Genomic DNA, 26,920 nt, shown 5'->3' on the forward strand with positions numbered 1-26,920 from the left:
TCTGATTTCATTTACAAGGATAGAGTGCTGTTTTCCTTTATGTGTTGATGGAGAAGTGAGAAGTTGGGGTTTCAACAAACTCAGTGAACAGTTTTGTATCTTCTGTGGTTTGTCATCAGTAAATAACTGGCTGAAAAGCTTAGTTGTGTGTCATACTTGAAGGAGTTACTGGGATGGGAATGAGATGCAGGGAGGTGCTTGTTTGTTGTGGTTACTTATAAAGGGCAAATGGCAAAGTACGGATAGTGGCAGATTGGTTAGCTGAAATTCCCAGAAGAGAAAAAAAATTGTAAACTAACTGATTCAGGGAATAAAGGGGATGGAGATTTAAAGTGGTGGCAGACAGGATTATATTATGCAAGATTTTAGACAAAGGCTGGTAGAATAACCACTGAGATGTAATATATCTGGGATTCAGGAAGTTTTGATGTGTAGCAGTGGAAATACCAATTAAAGCTGAAGAAGACAAACCCAAATTGCCATGCACCTTTTAGTAGTGAGGTGACTAACCTCTACAACAGATGCCCAGTGAGAGTCATCATTTCCAGATGTCTTTGAATTCCAATTGTTAGGTGGATTTTTTTATTATTTAGGTAATACAATTAGGTGGGTTTGGGGACTTTAACTGTGATGTTTACATTCAGACAAGGGAGAGCAGGGTGTGTTAGAATTAATGGCTGAAGCAGTTCAGGTCCTCCACTATGGTGGATAAAGAAATTATTGGCTTCCATCTCTAGTGCTGGCTTGTGAGAGCTTAACTTATTGGCTTGCCACAAAAAAGCTAGGGAGTGTGGGCAAGTTGAAACAACATGTGGTTGTATTCTGGATCAATCTAGCATCTCCTGTACTTGTGTAAGAATAAATGTGAAACTTGATTTAAGACCAGCTCACTAGGCAAATCACTTGTGAATGGAGATCAAAAGAAATAAGCTGAAATCTTCCTGAGCAATTGTCTTCTATTAAACATTTACACACATGGTGTGTGTAAATCCACGAAGTAATAACTGAGGGGGAAGTGTCTGTGTGAAAGGATACTTCAGATATGTTTTCACCTATTACATACTTGAACCTAACCATTTCTCTGCCAGGTTTTGCAGCTGAAGAACCTGGGATACTTCCCAAAAACAAACTGCATTATACTTCATCACAGGAAGTTCTTAAGATTTAAAAGCTGGGTTTGTAGCATATTGTCCTTCAAAAGACATTTATTTCATAATGAGCAGCATTTTGCAGTATCTCTGTTCAGTGGAGACAGAACAATGTAACAGTTCTTTATATTGAATGCAGAAGACATTGCAGATCCATTTCCACGGGTGTTAAAAAAATGTTTGATATTAATCTCTCTTCTCCATCAGATAGGTTTGTTGGCACAGGTCAGTTATGGTATCTGGTAGTGCCTCAAGACAGGGACTCTGAAAATAAATCCATAGGCAGTTTTACACTTAGAATCCAAACTCCTTATCCCTCACATGACAGTCTGGACAAACAGCAGCATTGGGGTCTGGGGTCTTCATACTTCTGATTTTCTGTTTTGTTACCAACTGCTTGCTGTGTGTTTAGCTGGTTCTGCCGTCCGTGTTGTAATATGGTTGTTGCATAATAGCTGCAACCTATTATTTAAAATGCTAGCTTTGTCCAGTTTAATTATTATTAATGCACATATTGTTAGCTCCAGGCTGTACTATAATCTCTGTTCAACTTAGAGAGCATAGCCTTATAGTTCCAATATAGTTAAACTTACAGCCTAACAATTCTATCTACTTTTGTAAAACAAGCACTCAGCTACTTTCAAATAGTACAAAATGTTCAATGGCAAGACAGGATGTATCTAATGTCGTAGAGAATAACTTGATTCTGCACAGTCAGAGTGGATCTAGTGCAAAATCGTGTGAATATTGTGCGGCAGCAGCAATCAAGCAGACAACTGTCCAGCCAACCAGGCAAATGTTCAGGACAGCAGAGTTGCTGACTTAATGTACAAAGTTCTGAAAACACTATCTATGTGTTAGAAACAGGTGCCTTTCCCTAGACTAGCAAAGTAATCTAGCTTTTTGAACTTCCAACATCTTGCATAAAAGTGATTGGACTCCGTACAACCTTATTAATATCTTTATATTATTAAAATACTGTTTCAGAGTTGAGCAGATGCTTGTCTTATTTCTGTGTATGGAAGGTCTATATTTTATTTGATCTTTAAACTGAGAACAAGTTGTGCTTTTAAGAGAATCTTGCAGCTGGTATTTTAAGATGCACTGAGAAAACACTTGAAAGATATCTAAGCAGTGTTTGGGTTATTTGTATCAGAGAATATTATTTCTAGAGATCCTAAACTACAAATGTACCTCAGTGTCTTATTCCCATGTTTAGTCCATTGCAGTAGAGTTTCACGCTGCCTCTCTGTACAGTTGGTTCTACTCTGAAATAGTCTTCCTCTCTGCATGTGGTTCCCATTGTTATATGGCTCTGTCTTTGAGTAAAAGAAAAAAAAATACTTATGGCTGCTGGTTGTGCATGAATTGCTTAGGCAAGGCCATACATTAAGGCAGGAAGTCATATTTTTTCTGCATATCTATGTTGTTATAGGGTAGCTGTAATGCAGCTAGAAAAGCAATTTTTTTCGCATATGTCAGTCTCATGATTAAGGATCTACAGCAGTCTTGTGAACAGGAGGATATTTAGATATGACCTGAGACTTTGGAGTCTTGGTAACTTCAGGGCTTTTTTTGAAAGGATGCGGTGGGCTGTTCAGTTACAAGTTTGCCTGCCATCTGCACTGTATGTACAGCTTCGAATACTCTCAGCTTTAGAAGCTATCCAAATTATCAGACTTTTGGACACTAATAGATCCAAGCAGAGAGAGGAAGGAGTATGAAGCAGTTGGAAGACCCGGAGATTTAAGGAAAGAGTGGTAGACTTGTGGAAGAGTGTATCATGTGTGTACCTTTGCAGTAAGCATCTCAATGCTATTGTAAGAAAGTTCTTTAGATGCTGCCTTCAGACAAGGGGATGGACTTGCTGTTCTGCTACAGCACTGGGGTCACCATAAATGCAGCTTTCTTACTACTGCATAATAGCACACAAATGCAGCTTTCTTACTACTGCATAATAGCGCACCTATTACCTGCAGAGTTTTCTTCAAAACTGTCCAGATGAGGAAAGACATCTGTATTATACTATTTTACATATCCACCTTTGGGCAAACTTGCACAACAATTGTTAGCTTTAAGACTGTTGTAATGTATATATGGAAGTAAAACCTTCCATAGGCTAAATAAAGTTATGCAGTTTACTATGATTCAAATGGTATTCTAACTCTAAATGAGAAATTAGGCACAGCAAGAACTGTATGGGAACTCATGTAAGTATTTTATCCTGATTAATGAGGAGAAAGGATCTAGAAAGGAAAAAGATGAAGCTGTGTTTCTCTTTTACAACATCAAGTTTGTATGTAATCTTTTAATTTGCAATCTGATCTTGTCACCAGTTTACCATTGTATTTGCTTGGATCACTGAAGAAATGTCTGTTTTTTACAAGATTCTATGCTCCCCAGTCTCACTGACAGTGAGAGAGAGAATTTCACTCCATTGCTGCCCTGTGTCCGTGTGGGTGTACCCTTAACTAACAGTATGCTAAGCATGGTTTGAAAGTGGAGGAAGTGATATGAGACTGAGCAGTTGAAACAGCATAATGGTGGATTCTAGCAAGAGATAGGAAAGGACTGTGGTGCAGATCTTCGTGGATAGGTCACTGTTTTTGTAAATGTTACCGTTAGTCTATTTAGAAGGAAACAGACATAAAATGTGGTTTTGGAGTAATTGTGCATTGTCCAGGAAGTGTGGAAAATTGTTTTACAAAATATATTCTGCTAATGACATTACATGGGATACAATTTTTTTTAAACTTTGTTTTCTAGAGGGAACAATATCTGCTAATTGTTCTGCCTGTCCTTCCTTCAATACCTTTTAGAACTACTGAAAAATGCTTGAAGGTGTATTTTCAAATTTAAAATACTTGAGTGGATGGGTCAAGGAAGCACGTATTTCTTTCTGAGGGGAAAGCAGGTGCAACTGCATTTTTCACCTTTGAGCAGGAAGTGCTGCATTACCCTGTGAGAAGCAGTAACACATATGGGATAGAAGGGGACTTCATTTACTGCCTGGGAATACAGGAGAGAAATGTTGGGGCAAGAAGGCAAGAGCTGTTATTTGTATCAGCTTATTAGCAGTTCAGTTCTGTCCCTGTAAGTATGTGGACTTGTAAAAACTGAAGAGCAATTCACCTTCACTGAGCACTAAAGCTTGTATGTGGGAGAATACCTCTTGAAGTCCTGTTATTAAATACTGTTTTGTTTTTTGTTTTTTTTTTTTTTTTTTTTTCCCAGCATCTCACTATCAGTTCACAACTCTCTGAGAAATTTAGGCACTACATTTCCCAATTTGTGTTTCAATTACCTTTTAGATGAGAGGTGTCATTCTCTGGAAGTCACCACTATGAATGAGTCACCACTGTGATTCCTTCCAGAGGCAGAGCTAGTGCTGGTCTTTCTAATACTCAAATTTAGGACAAGAAGGAAAGGCTCTGTATACACTTTATCGGTAGGGTAGTTCTCCAGAATCTTACCCTAAATTTCTGATTGTTAGCAAGGTTTTTAAGGTCCCTGATCTTTTTTTCCTCGTATTTTCAGGAATCTGACCATGTACAGATCACTCTATTAGCATGTTTTCCAAGGCTGTGAGATTTATTTTGAATAAAAAGTGGTACTTAGGCTACAGGGAGGATTATCCTACAAGTTCTTGAATTCAGTGCTTTGTGGAAGAAAACCTAAGTGGAAGTCTTTATTAACATGGAAAACAAATGAAGACCAAACTTCACAGTCTTGCTGTATGCAGCCTGAGCTTTGTCCAGGCTTCAACATCAGAAATGTTTCTGATGTCTAGTTGCCTGAATATTACGTAAAAATATAATTTTTTAGGAAACATCGGCTTAGGGCATGTTTGGGATGTGAGACCTGGAGGTTCTTTGAGGTCAGAGAGAGAAATTTGGCATTTGTCTAAAATATCATGTTGTAAAAAATATATCCCTGCAAAATATCTCCAATACAACACAACACCAACCAAACAAAATAACAGCACAACTCCCACCATGTGATATTGTTAATCATTGTTGGCCACCATGATGATTAGATGGATAGAGCACCTCTCATATGAGGAAAGGCTGAGGGAACTGAGGTTGTTCAGCCTGGAGAAGAGAAGGCTTTGGGGTCCCATAAATGGAACCTTTCAGTACCTGAAGGGAGCCTACAAGAAATCTGGAGAGGGACTTTTTATAAGGGCATCTAGTGACAGAGCAAGGGGAAATGGCCTCAAAATGAGAGTAGATTTACATAACATTTTAGGAAGAAGTTCTTTACTGTGAAGGTGGTGAGGCAAAGGCACAGCTTGCCCAGTGTCCCAGGTTGAAATGCAAGATATGATTCATTTCCCATCTGTGAGCAGTTTCTTCTTATCTTTTCTACCTCCTCCTTATCTCTTATCTTCTTATCTTTTCCCCCGGGAGGATATCTGTTGTTAATGGCCCATTCAATGTCACTGCATGACGGTTGAAATTACATCATCCCATTGTGGGATGCTCCACCCAGAGGGAGGAGACAAGCATTTCCTGACTGAATATAATCTGGGTCCCTGAGACCCAAGGCAGTTCCCACTGGGAACAGCTGGGGTTTGCTCCACTGCACTGTCAGAGGAAGATTACACCCTTCTACAAGATCTGACAGAACCACATCTGCCACTTTAGGAAGACTGAGGCCATTCCAGTCTGGACTCTCACCACCACCCAAGTGTCAGGTTGTATTCTAACTCTGTCAGTGGTTGTTTTCTTCCCTTTTGTATTATTGCATGTATTTTTTTTCTTTTCCTAATAAATTGTATTTCTGACTTGAAGTCTCTCACTGGTTTTGCTTTTCAAACCAGAACATAATTTTGGTGCCCAATGTGGGGCTGGAGGTACTGAGAAAAGTCAGAATTACAATTTTGTATTGTGGAAGGTGCCTATTCATTATGATGCTTAACATGCTTATATGGGTCTTATATCTGGCTCTCTATATTTTTCCGCACACAAGGCATTATCTGCCGATTATAATGCTCCTGTGTAAACCAGGGTGTGGTATGAAAATTGCTTTATTGATCTATTATATCTATAGCATGATAACCTCCGAGACAATGAACAAAATTTGGAAAATGTACTGAATTTTGTTTGCTTGTCCTAATCTAGGCTGCTACATCTGGGGCTTCAACAATTGCACCCAGCCCCTGGGGGGAGAGGTAAAGAATTACTTTTTCCAGCCTTTCAGGGTTGACCCAGCAGTTTTTGAAAAAGTTGAGTTCCCTCTGGATGCCAAGGACAGCATAGTGTTGTTGTTAGTTCTGTTTTGTCTTCTCTGCACAGCCTGCAACATGCTTAAGAACAAAGCACTACATAATATGATGTAGCGTTTTCTTGAGGAAGAGGAAAAGAAAAACAAAACAACAGCGTCCGTGTCTGCACAGAACACCACAGAGGAGGAAAAAACCAAACTTCAGACAACGACATCCATGTCTACACAGACTGCCACAGAAGAGGAAAGAACCAAATGCCAGCCAACAACATCCACGTCTACGCAGACTGACAGAGAAAAGGAAGGAACCAAAAGCAAAACAACAGTGTCTGCATCTACACAGACTGTCACAGAAGAAGAAGAAATCGAAGGCGCCGTCAGCATCTCTTCACAAACCGCCATCGAATCAGAACAGCCTGAACCAATAGCAGTTGCCCCCATTCAGAAAAAGAAATCAAAGAGCAAATCAGTCCGCATAGTGACTGATGAAGCTGTGGAGGACCCTCGCACCCTGCGGAAGAGACAGAACCAGAAATCATCACTCGCTCTCTGTCTCTAAGTGAACTGCGTGACCTGCGGAGGGAATTCACCCACCAGACAAACGAGTCCATCCTGACCTGGCTGCTTCGCATCTGGGATGCTGCAGCCAATGACACTATTCTGGATGGAAGTGAGGCCAGGCAACTGGGAGCACTGTCCTGAGATGTAGTCATTGACCAGGGGATCGGGAGAAACCAAGAAACTCTCAGTCTCTGGCAGCGACTGCTGACAAATGTGAGAGACAGATGCCTTTGTAAAGAAGACCTCCAGGTGCACCAAGGAAAGTGGAGCACAATGGAACAAAGTATCCAATGCCTGAGGGAATTGGCTGTGCTGCTGATAATTTTCTCAGTAGACGAGGTTTCCTAAAAGCCCAGATTGTGTCCAATGCACATCACAAATGTAGTTGAAATTTGCACAGCTTGGACCAGAGATATATTCCCGTTACCTGGCAACACTGCAATGGAAAGAAGGTGAAGACTGAGTAGGCGTCTTGGCCAATAAACTAAGAATTTACGAGGACACTGTCACGGCCCCATATTGTACCCATGTCTTATCTGTATAAACAAAACTGGCTGAGCAAGTCCAGAGCTTGATTGAAGAGAGCCATCAGAAACTAAAAAAGGAACTCAAGGAAGAAGTCTACCACATCTCACCAGAACCAACAAGAGTCTCTGCCATTAAGAGCCGGCGTCCCCAAGCCAAGGAGAGAAGATATACTCCACAAGGTAACCTCTGGTTTTTCCTTCAGAAGCATGGAGAAGACATGAGGAAGTGGGATGGAAAACCCACCTCCTCCTTAGCAGCCCGGGTACGTGAACTGAAAAGAGGAACACCTAACACAGGAAGCTCACCTAGAGTCAATGCTGCTTCAGTCTCTCATACACAGAATTCCAGACAATATAGGAATGATGATATGACTGATCCTCTTGAAGGAACCTCAGGAACCTATTTACAGGAAGAGAGCAACATGTACCACAACCAGGAATAAAGGGGCCCTGCCTCTAGCCAGGTGGAGGATAGGGACAATCAGATCTATTGGACTGTGTAGATCCGATGGCCTGACATATTTGGCCCACAAAAATACACGGCTTTAGTTGACACTGGTGCCCAATGTACCCTGATGCCATCAAGATACATAGAAGCAGAATCCATTTCTATTTCTGGGGCAACAGGAGGATCCCAGCAGCTGACTGTATTGCAGGCCGAAGTGAGTTTAACTAGGAACGGATGGCAGAAACACCCCATCGAGACTGGCCCAGAGGCCCCATGCATCCTTGGCATAGATTATCTCAGAAATGGATATTTCAGAGATCCAAAGGGACATCTCTGGGCTTTTGAGATAGCTGCGGTAGAGACAGAAGGCAACAGAAAACTGAATACTTTGCCTGGTCTCTCAGACGACCCCTCTGCGGTGGGACTACTGAAAGTTGAAGAACAAGAAGTACCAATCGCCACAGCAACAGTACACTGCCGGCAATACTGTACCAATAGAGACTCTGTGGTTCCCATCCATGAAATGATCCGTAAACTAGAAGGCCAAGGGGTAGTCAGCAAGGCTCGTTCACCTTTCAACAGCCCTATATGGCCAGTGCGTAAGTCCAGTGGGGAATGGAGACTGACGGTAGATTATCATAGCCTGAATGAGGTTACACCACTGCTGAGTGCTGCTGTGCCAGACATGTTAGAGCTTCAGTATGAGCTGGAGTCCAAGACAGTAAAGTAGTACGCCACCATTGATATTGCCATTGCCTTTTTCTCCATTCCTATGGCAGCAGAATGCAGGCCTCAGTTTGCCTTCACCTGGAGGGGAGTGCAGTACACCTGGAACCGGCTGCCCCAGGGGTGGAAGCACAGTCCCACCATTTGCCATGGACTAATCCAGACCACACTGAAAAAGAATGAGGCTCCCAAACATCTACAGTATATCGATGACATCATTGTATGGGGGAGCACAGCAGGAGTTTTTGAAAAAGGGGAAAAGATTATCCAGATTCTGCTGAAAGCTTGTTTTGCCATTAAGCGAAGCAAAGTTAAAGGACCAACTCAAGAAATTCAGTTTCTAAGAGTCAAATGGCAAGATGGATGTTGTCAGATTCCAACAGAAGTAATCAACAAGATCACTGCTATGTCTCCACCTACCAACAAGAAGGAAACACAAGCTTTCCTAGGTGCCATAGGCTTCTGGAGAATGCACATTCCTGAGTACAGCCAGACTGGGAGCCCTCTATACCTGGTCACCCACAAGAGGAACAATTTCCACTGGGGCCCTGAACAGCAACAAGCCTTCAACCAGATCAAGCAGGAAATCGCTCATGCGGTAGCCCTTGGCCCAGTGAAGATGGGACCGGAGGTGAAGAATATACTCTACTCTGCGGCCGGGAACCATGACCTGTCCTGGAGCCTTTAGCAGAAGTTGCCTGGGGAGACTCGGAGTCGACCACTGGGATTCTGGAGCCGGAGCTATAAAGGCTCTGAAGGAAATTACACTCCCACAGAAAAGGAAATCTTGGCTGCCTATGAAGGAGTTCAAGCTGCTTCAGAAGTAATTGGCACTGAAATCCAGTTGCTTCTGGCACCCCAGCTACCAGTACTGGGGTGGATGTTTAAAGGAAAGGTTCCATCTACACATCATGCCACCAATACCACATGGAGTAAATGGATTGCCCTCATCACCCAGTGATGAGGTATTGGAAATCAGTATTGGAAATCCAAATCGTCCTGGGATTCTGGAAATTGTAACAAACTAGCCTGAAGGGGAGACTTTTAGATAATCTTCTAAAGAAGAGGAGCAAGTGGCACATGCCGAGGAAGCCCCACCATATAATGAGCTACTGGAGACTGAAAGACAATATGCCCTTTTCACTGATAGTTCCTGCCAAATTGTAGGCACTAACCGGAAATGGAAAGCTGCAGTGTGGAGCCCCACAGGACAAGTTGCACAAGCTGCCGAGGGACAAGGTGGATCAAGTCAGGTTGCAGAGCTTAAAGCCATCCAGCTGGCTTTGGATATTGCCAAATGAGAGAAGTAGCCGAGGCTCTATCTCTACACCAACTCATAGATGGTAGCTAATGGATCACTGGAAAAAGGCCAACTGGCAGCGCAGAGGGAAACGCATCTGGGCCGCCGAGATTTGGCAGGACATTGCCACCCGAGTAGAGAGGCTGACCATTAAGATTCGACACGTGGATGCACACATACCCAAAAGTCAGGCTAATGAAGAGCATCACAATGAACAAGTGCCAAGGTGAAAGTATCACAAGTGAAACTCGACTGGCAGCATAAGGGAGAACTATTCCTAGTTCATTGGGCCCATGATGCTTCTGGTCACCAGGGGAGAGATGCAACATACTGATGGGCCCGTGACTGAGGGGTGGACCTTACTATGGACAACATCTCACAGATCATCCACAACTGTGAGACCTGCGCTGCAATCCAGCAGGCCAAGCAGGTGAAGCCTCTGTGGTACGGTGGGCGATGGTTGAAGTAGAAGTACGGGGAAGCCTGGCAAATTGACTACATCACGCTTCCCCAAACCCGCCAGGGAAAACGCTACGCGCTGACCATGATGGAAGTAACCACAGGATGGTTAGAATCCTACCCCGTGCCCCATGCTACTGCCCGAAACACTATCTTGGGCCTAGAAAAGCAAGTCCTGTGGAGACATGGCACCCCTGAGAGATTTGAGTCAGACAATGGAACCCATTTCAAGAACAGCCTTATAAACACTTGGGCCAGAGAACATGGCATTGGGTGGATATATCATATCCTCTATCATGCACCAGCTGCCAAGAGCTGTATTTTGTATTATTGCACGTATTTAGTTTTTTTTTTTTCCTTTTCCTAATAAATTGTATTTCTGACTTGAAGTCTCTCACTGGTTTTGCTTTTCAAACCAGAACACCCAGAGAAGCCATGGATGCCCCATCCCTGGAAGTGTACAAGGCCAGGTTGGATGGGGCACTGAGCAGCCTGATCTATCTAAAGGTGTCCCTGTCCATAACAAAGGGGTTGGAACAAGATGATCTTTAAGGTCCTATCATGCCCAGGGCATTCTATGATAATATAAAGTGACTTCTACTGTACCTAGGGACTGGCCTTTTGTGAATACAAATTCTCAGAGAGGATGAAGAATTTTCCTTACTTTGTGTTAAATGTGTTAAGTGTGATGTTCTCAGAGATATAGTCACAGTTTTTAAGTGCCCTTATCTTCTGTATCTTTGCTGATAGACACATGCTGTCATCTGTGATACTGGTGGACTTAATTGCAACTCACAGAAGTTGAGAGGAATATATGATCTGCCTTTATACAGTTATTTAAGTATGTGCCTGCCCATGGCAAGGAGATGGAAACTAGACAATTTTTAAGGTCTGTTCCAACCCAGACCATTCTATTATTTAATATTGAATATATAAAAAATATTTAACAAAAATAAATCTTTAAAATAAATATCCCCTAATAAATTCTTCAAAGGCTTGGTGGGCAGGAAAAGTCTTTTAGATTTTTTGCTTCATGTTGTTTATTATAATTCCTCTTGGATTCTTCCAAAACAGTGTGTCCTTAATCACAGTAGCCACTAAATTAGTGAAATAGCTAACAATTCTGTGCTGATGTTGCTGTTTGATCTTCTACATTTCTTTTCAATTTGAAAAAGAGATTACCTCTGTTTTTCAGCTTGGTGAATTCTCATTTTTTTCCTTCTTTTTCATTCCCTTTAAAATGTTTGGTTTAGTCAGAGATACCTGTGAAATTATGCACTTAGGTGTGTTCTTTGGTTTCTTCTGTGGCTGCATATGCAAATCATGCTTTTGTATATGCAGATATCCATTTAAACTTGTGTTTAATATGATAATATTTGTCAGACTTTAATGACTGTAGAAGAACAAAGACTATGCATCAACAGTGAGGCTTGCAACTCAGTTAATATATAATAGAGGGATAAACCAACCACAGTCCCACATTGTATTTAATTTTCTGGGGGGTGGAGTGATTATTAGGTTTTTCATCTTATATCTACTGATTAACTTTTTAGCTAGAGTTATGGTTTTTGATTTGTCAACTTGTCTGGTAACTGAGCTGGTACTATTTTTCTCTGTCTTCTGACTTTTAACTAGCAACCTACAAGGAAGAGCCCCTGCAAGTGTTCTCTAAATCCTTATTGACTTATTTTAATAACTGCACTTCTATTTATGTGTTAAAATTTATTTTGCTTGATGTTACTGATGTATCTAAATACTGCTACTACATGTACAAAAATAAAAAATTATATCATATATGTATGGGATGCCACAGAACAGGCATGAACAGAGCAGGAATCAGTAGTTGTAGGAGCTCATAGTCCACACTCAGAATGTAGATCTTGCATTCTGTCAAGAGATAAGCCACAGATCTTTGACAAAAACCTTGACAAATGCAACTGAATTCAATGTCAATTTGGAATCTGAATGACTACCTTCTGGGGATTCCTGATAGCTGTGTTTTCATTTTGACAGACAGGATCTGTGATGAAGGTGGCTGGATTTGACAGAGCAGGGAGCCAAATTAAATGTGTCCTGCTCCAAAGGTCATCCTCTGTGTATGAATGCTGTCTTTAGCTGTGCTTAGAAAATTTCAACATGTTGCCATTCCTCTGATTGTGTCCAGGGTAGATGTGGCCATTCCTCTGATTTTGTCCAGGGTAGATGTGGTAAGTACAGCATTAGATCCTGGATAATCTGACTAGCTGAGACTTCTAGGAGGGATGCATTGGTAGACAATGGATGCTGTCCATTATCTTCTACTTTCTGTCCAGTGTTTGTCAGTCAGTAACATGAAAGATCTGTTTGGAGACCAGTCGAATGACTACCAGATGACTTCCAGTCATTTGCCTTGGAAGTGTGTTAAAGCAGGAAGGGTCATTGCATGCAGGCCCTAACCTGGGGTCTCCTGTGCTTGCCTTGGCCTCTGAACTGTAGAAAACAAATGCCTGACTGAGACCAGTTTGCTGGGCAGTGGTTGAAAGATTGTTGGAAGAAATATAAACAAACAAAACGTCTCTTTCTGGAAAGCTAATGAGCTCTGCTGAACACAGGAGCACATTGGTTATCACACAGAAAGACCTGCTCCTACATGCCTGTGGGGAAGAGGTGTTGCAGCATGGTGTTATCACAGTGGATCTTCCCTGTGTGGCATGGAGGTGATCAGGATCATGATCTGCAGAACCCCCACTGCACATGCAAGGCATGTACCTGTGATAACAAAACAGTGGCATGCTTTTACTTTCTCAGGATAGTATGAAGGGGGTATGAGAACAGTGTATTAATACCATCTGTCATAAAGCAAGTGTTTTGTTTAACTAGAAAATTCATGTACTCGAAACCTTCTATTTCATCAAAAGTTTTTGTCTGTACTTTGTGTAACCAAGCATAGAGGCTTGGAAGGTGAGTTCATTAAGCTAAAAGTAGCTTATGTGGAGATGGCAAAAAGACTTGCAGAGTAGGAGCTCTTTTTCTGGTTGAGGTCTCTGAAAACAGGGAAAATAATCCTCTGAAATAGGGTTGTCAAAAGGAGTTCAGACATTTACAGTAAGTATATTATAATAGAACTAGCAATCATACTCATTTGGGGTTTTTTTGAAAGAAGTAAAAATACTTGAGACTTCCTAGAAGTGGAGAATTTATAGCTGTTAGCAAGTATAGAAGAAATCAAATTCTGGCACTGACCAGCTGCTACATCTAGGCTGTGAATTACTGAATTTTAGTACATATGGAAACAGTAACGGTCAGCTGGAGACTCCTCTGACAGCTCAGCATTGTAAATCCACTTGTAATAAATAAGATATACAATTCCAGGAAAGGTAAAATAGGCTGTTCTGCCTGACTGAGTGCTGAAAAGTGGGTTTGGGATTTGCTGTGGGACAGTGTTGTTTAGGTTGGAGTTTTTTGGGTCGCATTTTTTTTGGGGTGGGGGGGAGTTTGACAACATCTTTTAAGTATAATTTTCCTCCTAGTATACTTTGGACAAATGGAGAAGAAGAAATGTCAAATAGCTGTGCTAAGTCTACTTTGTTTCACGTTCTAGTACAGTTGCGCAAAGGATTGTCCTATGTGTCAACATTTGCAAAGGAGAGCAGCACAGAGCACATGTGACCACCTAGCAGCTCTTGACAGGGTCAGAGCAGAAGACAACATGTATGGCATTTCATCTGCATCACTTTTGGAAATAAAACTGCCCTTGTGACTAGGAGAAATTACTGCTGCGTGTTACACATTGTCGTCTTTTTCTCAAGTGTGTGCAGCTGCTGTCACTTGATTTGCTGCTTGGGTATATGTTGCCAGGTGGGGGGAGGGGACTTTTCCCCTTTGTATTAACTGTTTTCCAAGATAATGAGGGAGTAATTTTGGACACCAAGTGAAAGAAAAAATTATGTTTTCCTCTCTCGATGATCCATGTGTCTGGTGATTTCTGGTAAAAAAAAAAAAAAAAAAGCCTTCAGTCACTTTAAACTGAGTGGAGGAAAACACAAAAAACCCATAATTAAAATGTCAGTCTTGGTAGTAGAATAAGCAAAATAAGTAGTATAAAATTGAAATGTGCCAGTGTTACAGGGCCTGAGTAATGACTCTGAAGTGTGTTAGACATTTTGATTCCTAATCTTAAAGGAGATCTCTGCCTTTCCTAATAGAGTGCTCATTTATTCCATGGCAGTTGTGCAGGTGTTTGATCTGTGAATACTTGTGTGTCCTGTTTTTCTTCTCTGACTGATGGGATATGCTGGCAGCAGGACACAGAAGCAGATGCTGCCTCAGTCTCTTAGCTGGCAGTGTACTTACTCCTTGTTCTTTGTTGAAAAGATTGAAACTGTTGGAATAGCACTGTGCTGTAAGTCTTACTAGTGCTTGTCTTAAAAATGTAACTCAGTTGAAAAATCCCTCGTAAATAAAGTAAGCACTCTGGGCAAAACCCTTTAGGCTTGCCCTGCTTTGAGTGATGAGTTGGATAGAGTGATCTCTTGTGGTTCTTTCCCACCTGAATAATCTTATGATTTTGTAGGGATTCTGATGTTGAAGCCTGCCTCTGCCTGCTTTTGTTTGCTTCAGACTCTTTTGCCTGCTGTAGATTCTGTCTCTGTGTTCTGCAGTAATTCTCATATGAGGATTTCTGCCTTTGCCCCAGTCTGCTTGTCACATCCCAGAAACAAAGATTAGCTCTACCACTTCAGTTATAGGGAGGAATGATTCCCATGACTTGAATTGACTGATAAAAAACCTATAGATGGGACCTACACAGCATACAATGATTTTGCAGTGATCTGGAAAGCATAGTAATATAAGATCAAGTGTGAGATTTTCTAACCTTCAGATTTTTTTAATCTCCTAGTGGAGGAAGAAAATGTGCTCTGCCAGATAATTTCTTTTTGCTATATTTGGTCTCAGTTCGCAAAATATAAATAAAAATAATGTTCCTTTGAGAGAACAAGTGGCACAGGTGGGTTTGAGGGTTTAAGTTTAGCCAAGAAATTTGTTTTGTGTCTTGTTTTTTTTCAGGTGAGACATAACATGAAGAGGCTTCTTATTAATGCAGTGAAAAGAGTAGCCTTAGAATATTTATTTTTTAAAATTCTAGCAATATTTTTAGTTGTAGCTCATAAACCTTAACAGCAGAGGAGATGAAGTATGTGCAAGGGAAAGAGTGCTTTTTGTTTTCTGAATATTAGCAGACTTCTCTGATAAAATTTGCACTGGATTGAATTTGCTGACTGGTTGGCTCTTTCTAATTTTTCCTCCCAATTATTCCATTGCTTGTGCTAGTCAGAAATCCTTTTGGCATGGAGTCTGCCTTTATGAGGTTTCTGGTATAAACAGGAGCACATTTCTATTTCAGTACCATTTAGTAACTGATCTGTGGCAATTGTGTATTTATCCTCTGAACCAAGACTGTACTTTGAAGATGGCATAGGATGCAGCCAAGTGAAACTGTTTTTATTTGCTGATAGGATGTCATTGCCTTCTGCTTTGCACATCTGACTGGAGACTTCAGTAACAGTTACCTTCCTGTCTTTCAGGTATTGATAGCTGATGACTACTCGGATCCGTTTGATGCCAAAAGTGAGTTGAACAGAATGGGAAAAGGGGAGAACACTGGCTATATGGAACCATATGAAGCCCAGAGAATAATGGCTGGTAAGAAATGACAGTTGCACATGTGAGCTCCAGTTGCATGGCAGTTCACATGTATATTATAGCTGCTCTGAAACAGAAACATCGTTTGGCACGGGAAAGAGTGTTTCTGAAGATGCTTAGGTCGGCAGCAGCAAATGCCATATGAGCACTGCATTTTCCTGCATGTGCCTTTATACCCAAAAATACCACTCTATATCTTGCTTTTAAATACAGAATTTTTGTACTGTCACGTGATAAGATGAAAAACTAAGAGCACTGGGAGTTGGAGTGTGTATTGCTCCTCTTGGCAATATGAAGGCTGTCATGTGTGTATGTGGTGGAGATGGCCAAAGCATGACATTGTGTTATTCCACTTAAAAACAGTTGATCAACTTGCTTATGGACTTTTTTCCTCAATCAGATTTGGACTTCTTGGTGTTGGAGGAGGGCTGCAAAGCTACATCTTTCTGTAGCTTCATCTTTCCTTCCTTGCTTCTTTGATGTTTTTTTACCAATAGTCAAAATGAAACACTATGGGGTGCCTGTGAGCCTTTAATTGCTATTCTCGGTAGTGTCCTTCCTTTTCTGTCATGTAGGGAAATGGTTAGTGGTGATGTTGTTGTATGCCTTTGAACTATTTAAACCCCTTGTACCGGCATTATGCAACTCTATTTTTTGTGTATTTTCTTTATCAGGATCAATACCCTGCTTGTTGGCTTTGCAGTCTGTAAAATGTTCTGAGGTATTGGGCCATATGTTTTTAATTTGTGACAATTTGACCAGTCAACACATATCTTTGTGCAGATCAAATGTACATTTCTTGGATTTGTACAGCAGGTCCTTTTTTTCTCATTTTGCAGTAAAAGTCACTCTTGTGCCCAGTTAAGTTGATTGTATGCTTTCCTTTTCTATTGGCAGCTCCTGTTTTGGGCCCTCAGGAAAGATTAATCAGTGGGGGAAGATGAGGCTGTTGGATGCAAAGATCCTTTTTTCATGCAAGTGTTCCTATTTTTCTTTTCTTAAAGCATTTCTGAAGAGAGACACAAGAAATTACATGGAAACAGTTCTTTGGAAGTTTTCAGTACCTTATAGAAGGGCTGGCAGCTGTTACTTCTCATTAGTGTAAATCTATTAATTATAAATCAAGGAATTTCTCAGAAAATCAAATTAGTCCAAATAATTTCTTGCTCTTTATACAGCAGTGATGAGCACTTGTAATTTAAATTAAGTTTATAGTGCATTGGCTTGTTTCTTCCTGCATTTCAGACTGGAGTTCGTTCTCTCTTCTTTTTCAGATTAGTCATAACAAATGAGATACTTAGTGGATGATACTGGATGGCTTAGCTGCAGTAAGGGACAGTAGGTTTATGAGCCATTGCAATTACAAGACATCCTTTTGCCTAATTGGTGTTTGGTGTAACTGATAAGCTGTTATATCTGCTCCATGTCATTATACAGGAAACAGGAGGAGCTCTCCAATATTCTAAAGGCACTTTTGAAAATAGGGTTTAATTGATTATAATGATAGAGCAAGTGTTCTGAATATTCATGTGACTGAGCAAGTAGAAGATGATTGATATACCTGTGAAGATGTTCAGTGTTTTGAGATATGGGTATTTAGTTTCCAATCATCTTGTCTTAATGTGGATAGAGAAGGTCTCCCCATAAACCTCCATGGCATCAGATTATGTTGACTGTATTCAAGCATGTAGTTTTATGTGCAGGGATTTTGTTATTGCTCAGGTGTTGCCTTTGCACTTTACTTGATAAATGAAAATCCAAAGGCATCTTGGTGGAGAGTTTTTAAAGGTTCTGTTTATATTTACCGAGTGAGTTCTAGTATGTATCTACTGCTTCTGAAGAAGACCTTTTGACTAAAGTTTGACTTGCCTCAAAATATTTACTGCTTTGTTATGTTTGTTAGTTTTGTTGTCTGATGAATAGAAGAACATCTGATGGATATCTGTTTAGCCTGACTAATGTGATTAAATCATTTTGATTGCATTTAAAGTGGCTTAATCCTAGAGAGCAGGAATTTGCATAACCCAGTGGAATGCACTGGAGGAGAGACAGAAAACAAAACTGCTTTTTATCAGTTATTCCACGTTTACTTGTGTACCGTAACTCTTGAACTCTGGAGACCCAGTGTAAGGGTAGTTGAAATACAACCCTAAAACTTTTGTGCATGCTACGTGCTCCTTGAGATAGTAGAGGATTAGGCAAAAGCAGGTGTCCATATGATATCCTGTGATATCAATATGAGAAAGTAAGTTTACATCTGAATAGAAATGCGTGATCTCTGAAGTAACTAATATTTTTATTCAGAGCTTATTCTTTCTTCCTAAAAGTTCTGTGGTCTTGCAGTTGTCAGGCAGTTTGTTCTGAGATGATGTTTAATTTAAAAGAATAGGCAGTCCCTGAGTTGATTTATTTCAATTAATTATTGAATGGTCTATCTGTTCCCATGCTATCTGTGGTTAGAATTGAGTTCAGTCAGGCTTGAAGTTTCTTCTGCTGATTGTGCCCCCCGAAAATCCCTAGATTTGTGGTTGTGATGACTGGAAAAAAGAGCAACCTTTATGACAAGGTTTGGAAAGGCTTCTTAAAGAAAGACTTAACCTGAGGCTAAGGTAGAGTATATTGATAATGAATGCATGTTGACAAGAAGTTATCTTTTGTGGCTGAACACACCTGCTGTGGTATTGACATTCATAAGTGTCTGTCCATTTTATGGGAAATCCATGACAAAGGTTCAGAGAGAATCCCTGCTAATCCAGTTCCTGAAGTGCTGTATGGTGGGAATCTCAGCTTGGCTAGGTGTGCACCCAAAGCCACAGTCACAGATATTGCATCTTTGCCTTATCCACAACCTCTTTGGAGATTTGATGTCCCAGAGTAACTACATGAGCATAAAGGAAGTTTTCTATGGTATATGATGTGAAGTATCCTGGACTATGCATAGAATGAGATAGCTATCTTTGTTCTTGTCGTGGCATGCTTGATAGCAACGATGCTGATTTCTAAGGATCCTGAGTAGTAGGTGGACCTTACCTCTCCCCTGGTGTCAGTCTGTAGTTACTGCAGTGACATGTGGCCTGTCACAGAAACAAGCCTGTACTGCTTTACCTAGACTGTAACCAAGCATCACTGCTTGGATCAGGTGTAGGATGTTCTTCATGCTTGAGAGAGAGCTCTGCAGAGAAGCAGTGGCTGGAGATGCTGCATTTGAACAGAAGTGAACGGCTGAGACACTGTCAGGTCAGAGTGATAGTGATCATAACATCCAGGCCTCTCTGTCACCCATTCCTCTCAGGGAATGCTAGGGGAAGAGAAGTTAAGTTCCACTTGAGTATTTACTTTCATCAGCCTGCACTGAATGTCAAATCCTGGAGAAGGGTCTGTTTGTTTTCTGTGGTAATCCCTTACCTGAGAGGAGAAAAGGTTTCCTTAATTTATGGATATGGCTATGGCAATGGTTGGGGAAAATGGTGTGTGGTTTTTTTTTCCTTTAAAATCCCCTAAAAGTCAGAAGGCCCAATTCTAGCTATAGCCTTACAGTCATGCCTTTCCTCTTTCTCCTGACAGCTGTGCATGTTGACATAGCTCTTCCAGGCATCTCTGCCTTTCAGAAAGAATTAACACCAGTCCTCAGATTGTATGAAATATTTGCAATCAAATGCCAGATCAAGGCTGCCTATACCACAGCCTTCTGTGTGCTGCATCATAGAGTACATCTAAAACTTGCCTTTGGAGAAGGATCCAGTTTTGGATCATTATTCAAATGGAGATATGCTGCTAGGCAATTTGTTGCACAAACAATTGTGTCATTTTAAGGTATGATAAGGAATACTGGCTACAGGGATTGAGTTAATAAACTGCATCTGTTGTCCTACTTGGTGCTTGGATTTGAAGAGAGCATCTTGCTTCCAAAAAGATACTTTATGCCCTGAGTAACCTCTAAAGTTACCCTGATCAGAACAGCTTATGATCTCTTGAGTATGAAACCCCTAGCATGATAACCCCTAGTATGAAACTCCTAGCAGGTACTATAATATATAATTCAGCTTACTTAAACAACTATAAAATTAAGGTCATTTTAAGTCTCAAAATAATTTGAAACCACATCATGAAAAATGGCTGGGTAAGGAGGTGGAGGTGTTTGGTGAGAGAGGAAGTAGAAAGCATTATTGGGATATGATGCCTACCTTGAGAAAGGTATGTTGGCAAAATCACTTCCATTTTTTTCTGGATCAGGAATTGTATCTTCTGTTCTGTAAAATGGTCAGGGAAGGAGAAGTAGGGAAGGTTAAGCCCTTGAGTTAGGACAATGATTTGAAAGGCAAGTTAAGTATGTGGTGCATCAGTGCCTTGATTTCTTAGAGATCTAGGAATGCCTCAGGTCTATGCCCTGACAGTCTTGATGTACATCATGTTTTTCCTTTGCTTTTATAGATATGACCTAGGACTGTGCCAGAGACATCAGCTTCTTTATGAGGTTCCGGCCTCTAGGTCATGCATCTGCCTCAAGGATGTGGTAGCCAGGGATTAAAAACTCTCGTGTGTCTCAGTATTCTGAATACTTAAATGGGTAGCATTTCTGCAAACAGTTGCTTTCCCTGAGATGTAACATTCCATGTGGTATTCCTCATGGAGCAAATGCTATGTTGTGTGCAGACTTAAGAGGGCTGTCATAGGACTATTGATAAAATATGCACTGTGCCTTTGTTCTGATCAGGGTTGCTTGAGCACGTCTTCAGGGCATAAAATATCTCCTTTTGGACAAAGTAGGTGTTACAAGAGGAAGGAATTCAATTTATTACTGATGCATTTATCACAAGAGTCTAGTCACACAACTGTCCTGGGTACTGGGCATGTTAGATCTTGTAGGTGGGATGTGCCAACCCATGAGGTCAGGGAAAGTGCTCAGTGTGCATTTGGCAAGTCCCAGATTGACACAGAAGCATGCTGCCACTACTCCTTGAACACTGGAAAAATCTAAGTAAGTCACAAAAAGACTTCTGGCCATAAGTGGAATGCTGAATTCAAGTTTCAAACTAAATAGATGAGCTTGTGTGCATGCTCCAGGGTTAGGTGAGTGATGTGGCAGAAGAATCTGTGTAATGGACCTGAACAGCTGGAATCTGTTTCTAGCGATGTTCTAGAGCATTAGGATCATGGTACAGAGATACCTGTTTTCTTGCCTGTGTTGTTCAATGCTTTCATCAACCTGAGCAATTACACATTTGCACTGCTAGTGAAAGTGAGCATAAACTAAGGGAAGTGTGTGATGAGGAAGGGCAAGGTTTTCATCTAGAGGGGCTTTAATGAATGTGAGCATTTTGTCAACCTAATTGTAGGTTTGACAAATAGGGAGGTCTTTTAAAATTAATCAAGGGATTATTAGAGAGAATTCCAAGAGAAAAATCACAGCTTTGTTCATAGGCTTATGAACATATTAGCATCCTCTTCTTTTCTTCTTTTTCTATGTATTTATCATCCTGTCTCCACACAGTACAGCAGTGAGAAAGTCTAACTAGCTCATACTTAGAGATTTTGTGCTTGGCCTTCTTTCTCTGAGGATGCAGAAAGTTGAGATTCCTCTATTGGCACAGACAGTGCTAGAAGAGTAAATGCCTTCTTGCACTTCACTGTTTCCTTCTAGGGACTGAGGTAAGAGTCCATGGCTGCATCACAATGGAATCTCTAATGCATGACAGGCAGCCTAGCAAAAACAGTGCACCTGCCTTAACTGGGAGCTTCCTGTGGACATGCTGGGAGAAGTAGCTCAGTCTTCGTGCAAGCTATCACAGAAATGCTGGGAGTATGGGGAAAACAGCATTCCCATGAACCTGGACCTACTTCAAAAGGTCTTGGGTGTCAGTTTCCCTGTAACTAGAAAAGCTGTTTTTTTGTTCAGACATGTAACTTCATCTGAATAGTCACTAGAGCACATTGGTGGTGAGTCAGATCTTGTAAAATTCTTTACCAGGTGGCCTCTGGCACGTTGCTTGTTGGCACTGGGTTTGCAACGGCAAATAATATAAGAAGAGCAATGATAACTACTTTGATAAAGGCTTTGATTAGGATGCCTAGATTAGCACGTACAGCATGGGAAGTTCAGGAAGAATATTTTTAGCCTATTGAAAATCACTGAGCCTAGCAAGCTAACCAGATCTCTAAGCACTGTAGTGGCTCTGTGTAAGGTTTGCTGTCTGTCTGTACTTGAGCATGGCAGACAGCTGTAGCAAACACAGGAGAAGCAGTGCATTTGTCCACTAAGCTCAACAGCTGGAATAATTTTCAAAAAAAATTTAAGCTCCTTCTTTTGTTCCTACATTTGTGTGTTTCAATTCTAATTCTCTTTGAGGGTCTAACAATAGGCTAGCCGTGACTGGAAATGAGCCCCAAATGAGAATCGATCCATTGTCAATGCACTTCAATGTGCATTGAAGTGCACATTGAGTGCACTTCATGGTGCTTATTAGCACCATTATCATCCGGTTTCCAGATGATATGAATAGACCACATACTGGTCATTCTAGCAGAAAATTTTTATGATTTTTTTTTCATTTAAAAGTGTGGAAAAGTGCAAGGTTACCCTTCACTCTGGAAATTCAATGTGTATGTGCTCTCATCTCAACATTTGCAATGTGAAGAGCCACTGGGTAGGATTTGAAGAAGACCAGTAGCACACAGAAGTAAGTTTGTGATTGGTAAGAAGATGGTTTTATTTACATGTTGGGAATTTCCTGTAGAGTAGCACTAGAAATCTTGGGGAGCTCTTCCTAGAAGTGACAAAGGAGGGATGTCTGATGTGTTCTGAGCATTCCCCATCATTTGGAGCATAGTGCTAGTGTTACTGTCACCTGCTACTATCCTGTAGTGCGAAATTCCCTGCAGCTCATGAGAAGTGAGGACATATGCTCTGAACAGCTGTGCTTCTTCTTTAAAGTATGCCAGATGCAATATTAATTAGAAACCTCCTGGGCTTCAACATCTATTTCAAGCTGTTTCTTACTTAATTTGGAATTTGGACAGACATTCCATTGGGCAATGATTTAAAGGAAAGAAATTGTCTAGGAACAATTACAAAAGATAATTTCTTCCTTGGCATTAGGTCTAATGTGCATAAATTGAGTAATGTTTGATATAGTGCTGGACCTGCTTCAACACAAGTCCTTGCGTTCTCTGAGCAAAGCAATAGACCTCACATGTGCTGTGAAACCCTACCAGCTTAGAAACATGTCCAGTTGCCAGGATCATCAGGACTTCTCTTTCTGCCTTCATGAGAACTTCATACCCTATCAGAATTAAGGTGTCCTCTTTAATGTTTAATACTACAAGTTTAAATTAATGTTTGTTTTGTTTGTGGGCTTTTTTCCCTGTTTCAACACCTTCATCTTGCTCTTTTGACTTGATATAGTTTGGAAATGGACTAAATGTGAAACTTGAATCACAAGCCTGAATAAAAATTGAGTTTTTCACAGTTTCTTGACTCTTGTTCAGGTTTAAGACAAAGTTTATGCTCAAAATAATGGAAACAAGATATCCAGAACTTTGGAAATGTACATCAGAATTATAGTAGACTATTTGAGGAGGCATGTTGAAGGACTGTAACTTCATTCATTCCATTTCCTCGCTCACTGTCTGATGAATCTGGCCTATGTACTTGCATAAAAACCAAAGTGAATGAATGGATGTTTGGGAAAGGGAAACCAATAAGGTCAAATGCTATTTACCATTTGCCTGCAGTCTGGAAGACTGGTGTTGGCAAAGAAGCAGAAGTTTCAAGCCACTTTTGATGAAGATGATTAGTTTGACAAAATCTGTCTGCTTTCCTAATACAGGTAACATGTGTAATGTATGCAGGTGCTTTTTCCCTGGTGCCTACCTGTGCTTTGCATGCAGCATTGCCTGTGGCATAGGGAGTTGTATTTGTGTTTCTTAATATGCTGCTTTGATTCAGTGTCTGTTTTCACCTGCCAGTTACCACAGGTCTTCCCTCTACTTCATCCTTCTCATTCTCAGATAAGTTTTCTTTTCTTAAGAACAATGATGCTTTTAATATAGGATGTGAATTGGCTGTCCCTTCAAGACAGCAATGCTTCTGGCAGCATGGCAGCCATTTGAGTAGCACTGAGGTCTGTGTAATCCAAAAGGATCTGTAATTTTAGCACTCCAGCAGCTGTGTCTTGAGAAATATGAGAATGAGAACTGTGACCCTCGAGTGAAAATAATTCAGTAAATTGAAATATTGGTATTATTTTAGTTACACAGGTGAAAGAGCTACTGTTTCCTATTTTGTGTCCTGCTGACCATCTCAAGTCCTTTTAATCTCCCTCCTATCCCACCTCTACCTTCCTACGCCCAGATCCTACCCTCTAGTACCATGTATGTTGAATTTGAAGGTGTCTCACTTCTCTGGTCATCTAGGGGGATAGAAAAGATGTACTTCATCTTGGTGCTAAGGATTTTCTTAGGTACAACATGCCTGAACATGAATGCATATGGCCATTAAGGGATCCTCTGTCTGCCCTGTGTGGTGTGAGTTGTAAAAAACCCTTAAATTGGATAAAGTAAATAAAAAATGAAACTGCTTTGCATTTTCACTTGTAATCAGACCTCTGCAGACTGTGATTCCTTCTGATTTAATCAGTGTTCCATCTGTTCCTTCCATGCCTGGAAAGGCTTAGAGGCAGTGAACACAAACTGAAACAAGAGGTTCATTGAATACAAGCAAAAAAACATCTTACTATGAGGGCAGTCAAATTGTGGAGAAGGTTGCCTAGTGAGATTGTGTAGTCCCCATCTTTGGAATTTTTTAAGACTGGACTGAGAAACCAGAATGTGAGCAACTTTGTCTGACTTCGTATCTAAAACCTGCTTTGGGTAGTACACTGAACAAGATGACTTCCACTTCCTGAGATCTTATTTAACCTAGCTTATTTTATGAGGATTGCAACTGATTTGTGAAAGTGAGAAGTAGCTGTGAGAGTCAGTATATCCCAGACTAGATTGCTGGAACCCATGTTTGTTTAGTCTCAGTCAGTTTCCAGCTTCACCACCATGACAGTATGGTCCCAATACTGATCCTGTTAAACTTTATCTCTGGGAAGACCAGACAGGTGACTGTGAGGCACAAGGAAACAGTCTGCTGAAATGTAGCTTGAGCAGGGGTTTATGCACAAATATTCTGTTTTTGTGGAGGTAACCTTAGATGAGCTGAAACCATGCTGAAAGCATGCTGTTGCAGCAAGGAAGTCTGACTCTTGACAGCTGTTCACTATCACTTTGTGGGGGGAGGGAGCAGGAGCTGAACAGATGGGCTTCCGGACTGCACTTGGCCTGTATGTACACTTCTGGACTCTGTTGGCAGGAATTCTGGGTGATTTCCAGGTGGAAGTATGATGGAAGCATAGGTGATACCATTGTGGCCTGCCACAGCAAAAGAACACTGTAAACTGATTTTGGGGTCTGACTGGGAGGAGTGTTATTTTATTAGGTAGGGGGACATCTGAGGTACGTCTTGCCAGCTTATCAGTTCAGCTCTCAATCTTCTCAAGCTGATGCCACCTCTATTGCTTCTTGCAACATGGCTCAAAAGCAGAATGTGGAGAATTTGTTACGTGAATAATCAGCAGTGTATGCGAGATGTAGACTGTCATTGATGAGTTTTCCAGGGATTTGTTATATGGAGATGTGTTCATGATACTAAAAGAAAAAATGAGACATGCAATTGGGACAAAAAGTGATACAAAAATCCCTTGTCACACTTGTATGTATCTTCAATTATGCTTTGTTTTCCTTTTCTCTTTCCTCTTATTCTTTTGTAAAGAGGCTTTTAGCCAAAGGAAATGTGAAAATCTTTAGCATGTTAATAAACAAGCTAGTGTCAGGATGACAGCCCTGGGAATAGATATTTCTAGATTACCTGGATTTACTGTTTTTTTTTTTAAAGGCAAATAGTGGACATTACACGTGCTGGCAAGTCAAAAGGAATTTCTACCCTTTCCCCAGCTAGCTGTGCTCAACTCAAAGGTCTTGCTTGGGGGTCTTTTTTTTTTTTTTTCCCGCCCTAAAATAGTGAGAATTTTTTCTCAGAAGAACTTTCTCAATCATTCTTTCATATTATATTCTCACTTACTCAAATCACTTTGGGTTTTTTATCTGCACTGTACAGGAGAGTTAAGTAAGCTCAAAAAAGCTGGTGCAGGAAGGATTAGTTAAGCAAGAGGTAAACAGAATAGTTCTTTGAAGGAACAAGATACCCTTTCAGCTCTGATATTTTGCCATCTTTGTTGTGCATAGCTTGCTAGTAAATTATTAAAATTTTTGCCTGCTGGTTTTGCATCCATACTCTGAAAATCCCTAGTAGCAAAATATGAGTGAAACCTTCAGTAAATGAAGTCTGTTTCTGACGTCAGCTGTAATGTAGTAGCTACAGTTTTTCCTGTGCCTTTTTCAGTTAGGGAATCCAAACCAGATGAGTGCTTTTATATCCTTAGAAGTAAATGAGACTTGAAGATTCAACTGGTTAGTTCTGTGTCTACTTTTGCCACAGAGACTGCACATCGTGCCATATCAGTTTACCAACAGTTTAATGGCTGTGGCTTCACAGCAGTATCACGGAATGAACTTAAAACTTCAGTGAGAAGTGTTGAGAAACACAATTTCTTTGCTCTTTGCATTTTATGTAGGGTGGCAAAAACATACAGCTTCTCTCTTTCTCTGATTTCTGGCTATGAAGAACTCTGCTTGAAAATGCTCCTTTGGAGGAGCTCAAACATCTGTGTAAACCCAGCTGTTCATTGTCATTCTGGCTGCTAATATTATTAGAGGCAATGGTCTGCAGGAGCAGCCTGTT

General features: G+C 40.8%; 2 protein-coding genes across 2 annotated transcripts in view; one reads left to right on the forward strand and one right to left on the reverse strand.

The window, feature by feature from the left end:
* GTF2H2 (general transcription factor IIH subunit 2) overlaps positions 1 to 26,920 on the reverse strand; it is a 459,966-nt gene that overhangs the window by 230,943 nt on the left and 202,103 nt on the right. The gene's annotated exons all lie outside the window — the stretch shown is intronic.
* The window catches only part of SHB (SH2 domain containing adaptor protein B), a 63,774-nt gene that overhangs the window by 3,074 nt on the left and 33,780 nt on the right, over positions 1 to 26,920 (forward strand). The window contains exon 2 of the mRNA XM_068176928.1: positions 15,960 to 16,077. Coding sequence (XP_068033029.1) covers positions 15,960 to 16,077 — 118 coding nt within the window. The remainder of the gene's footprint in view (positions 1 to 15,959; positions 16,078 to 26,920) is intronic.

The sequence above is a fragment of the Anomalospiza imberbis genome, chromosome Z (assembly GCF_031753505.1).
Source record: "Anomalospiza imberbis isolate Cuckoo-Finch-1a 21T00152 chromosome Z, ASM3175350v1, whole genome shotgun sequence".
NCBI lineage: Eukaryota > Metazoa > Chordata > Aves > Passeriformes > Viduidae > Anomalospiza > Anomalospiza imberbis.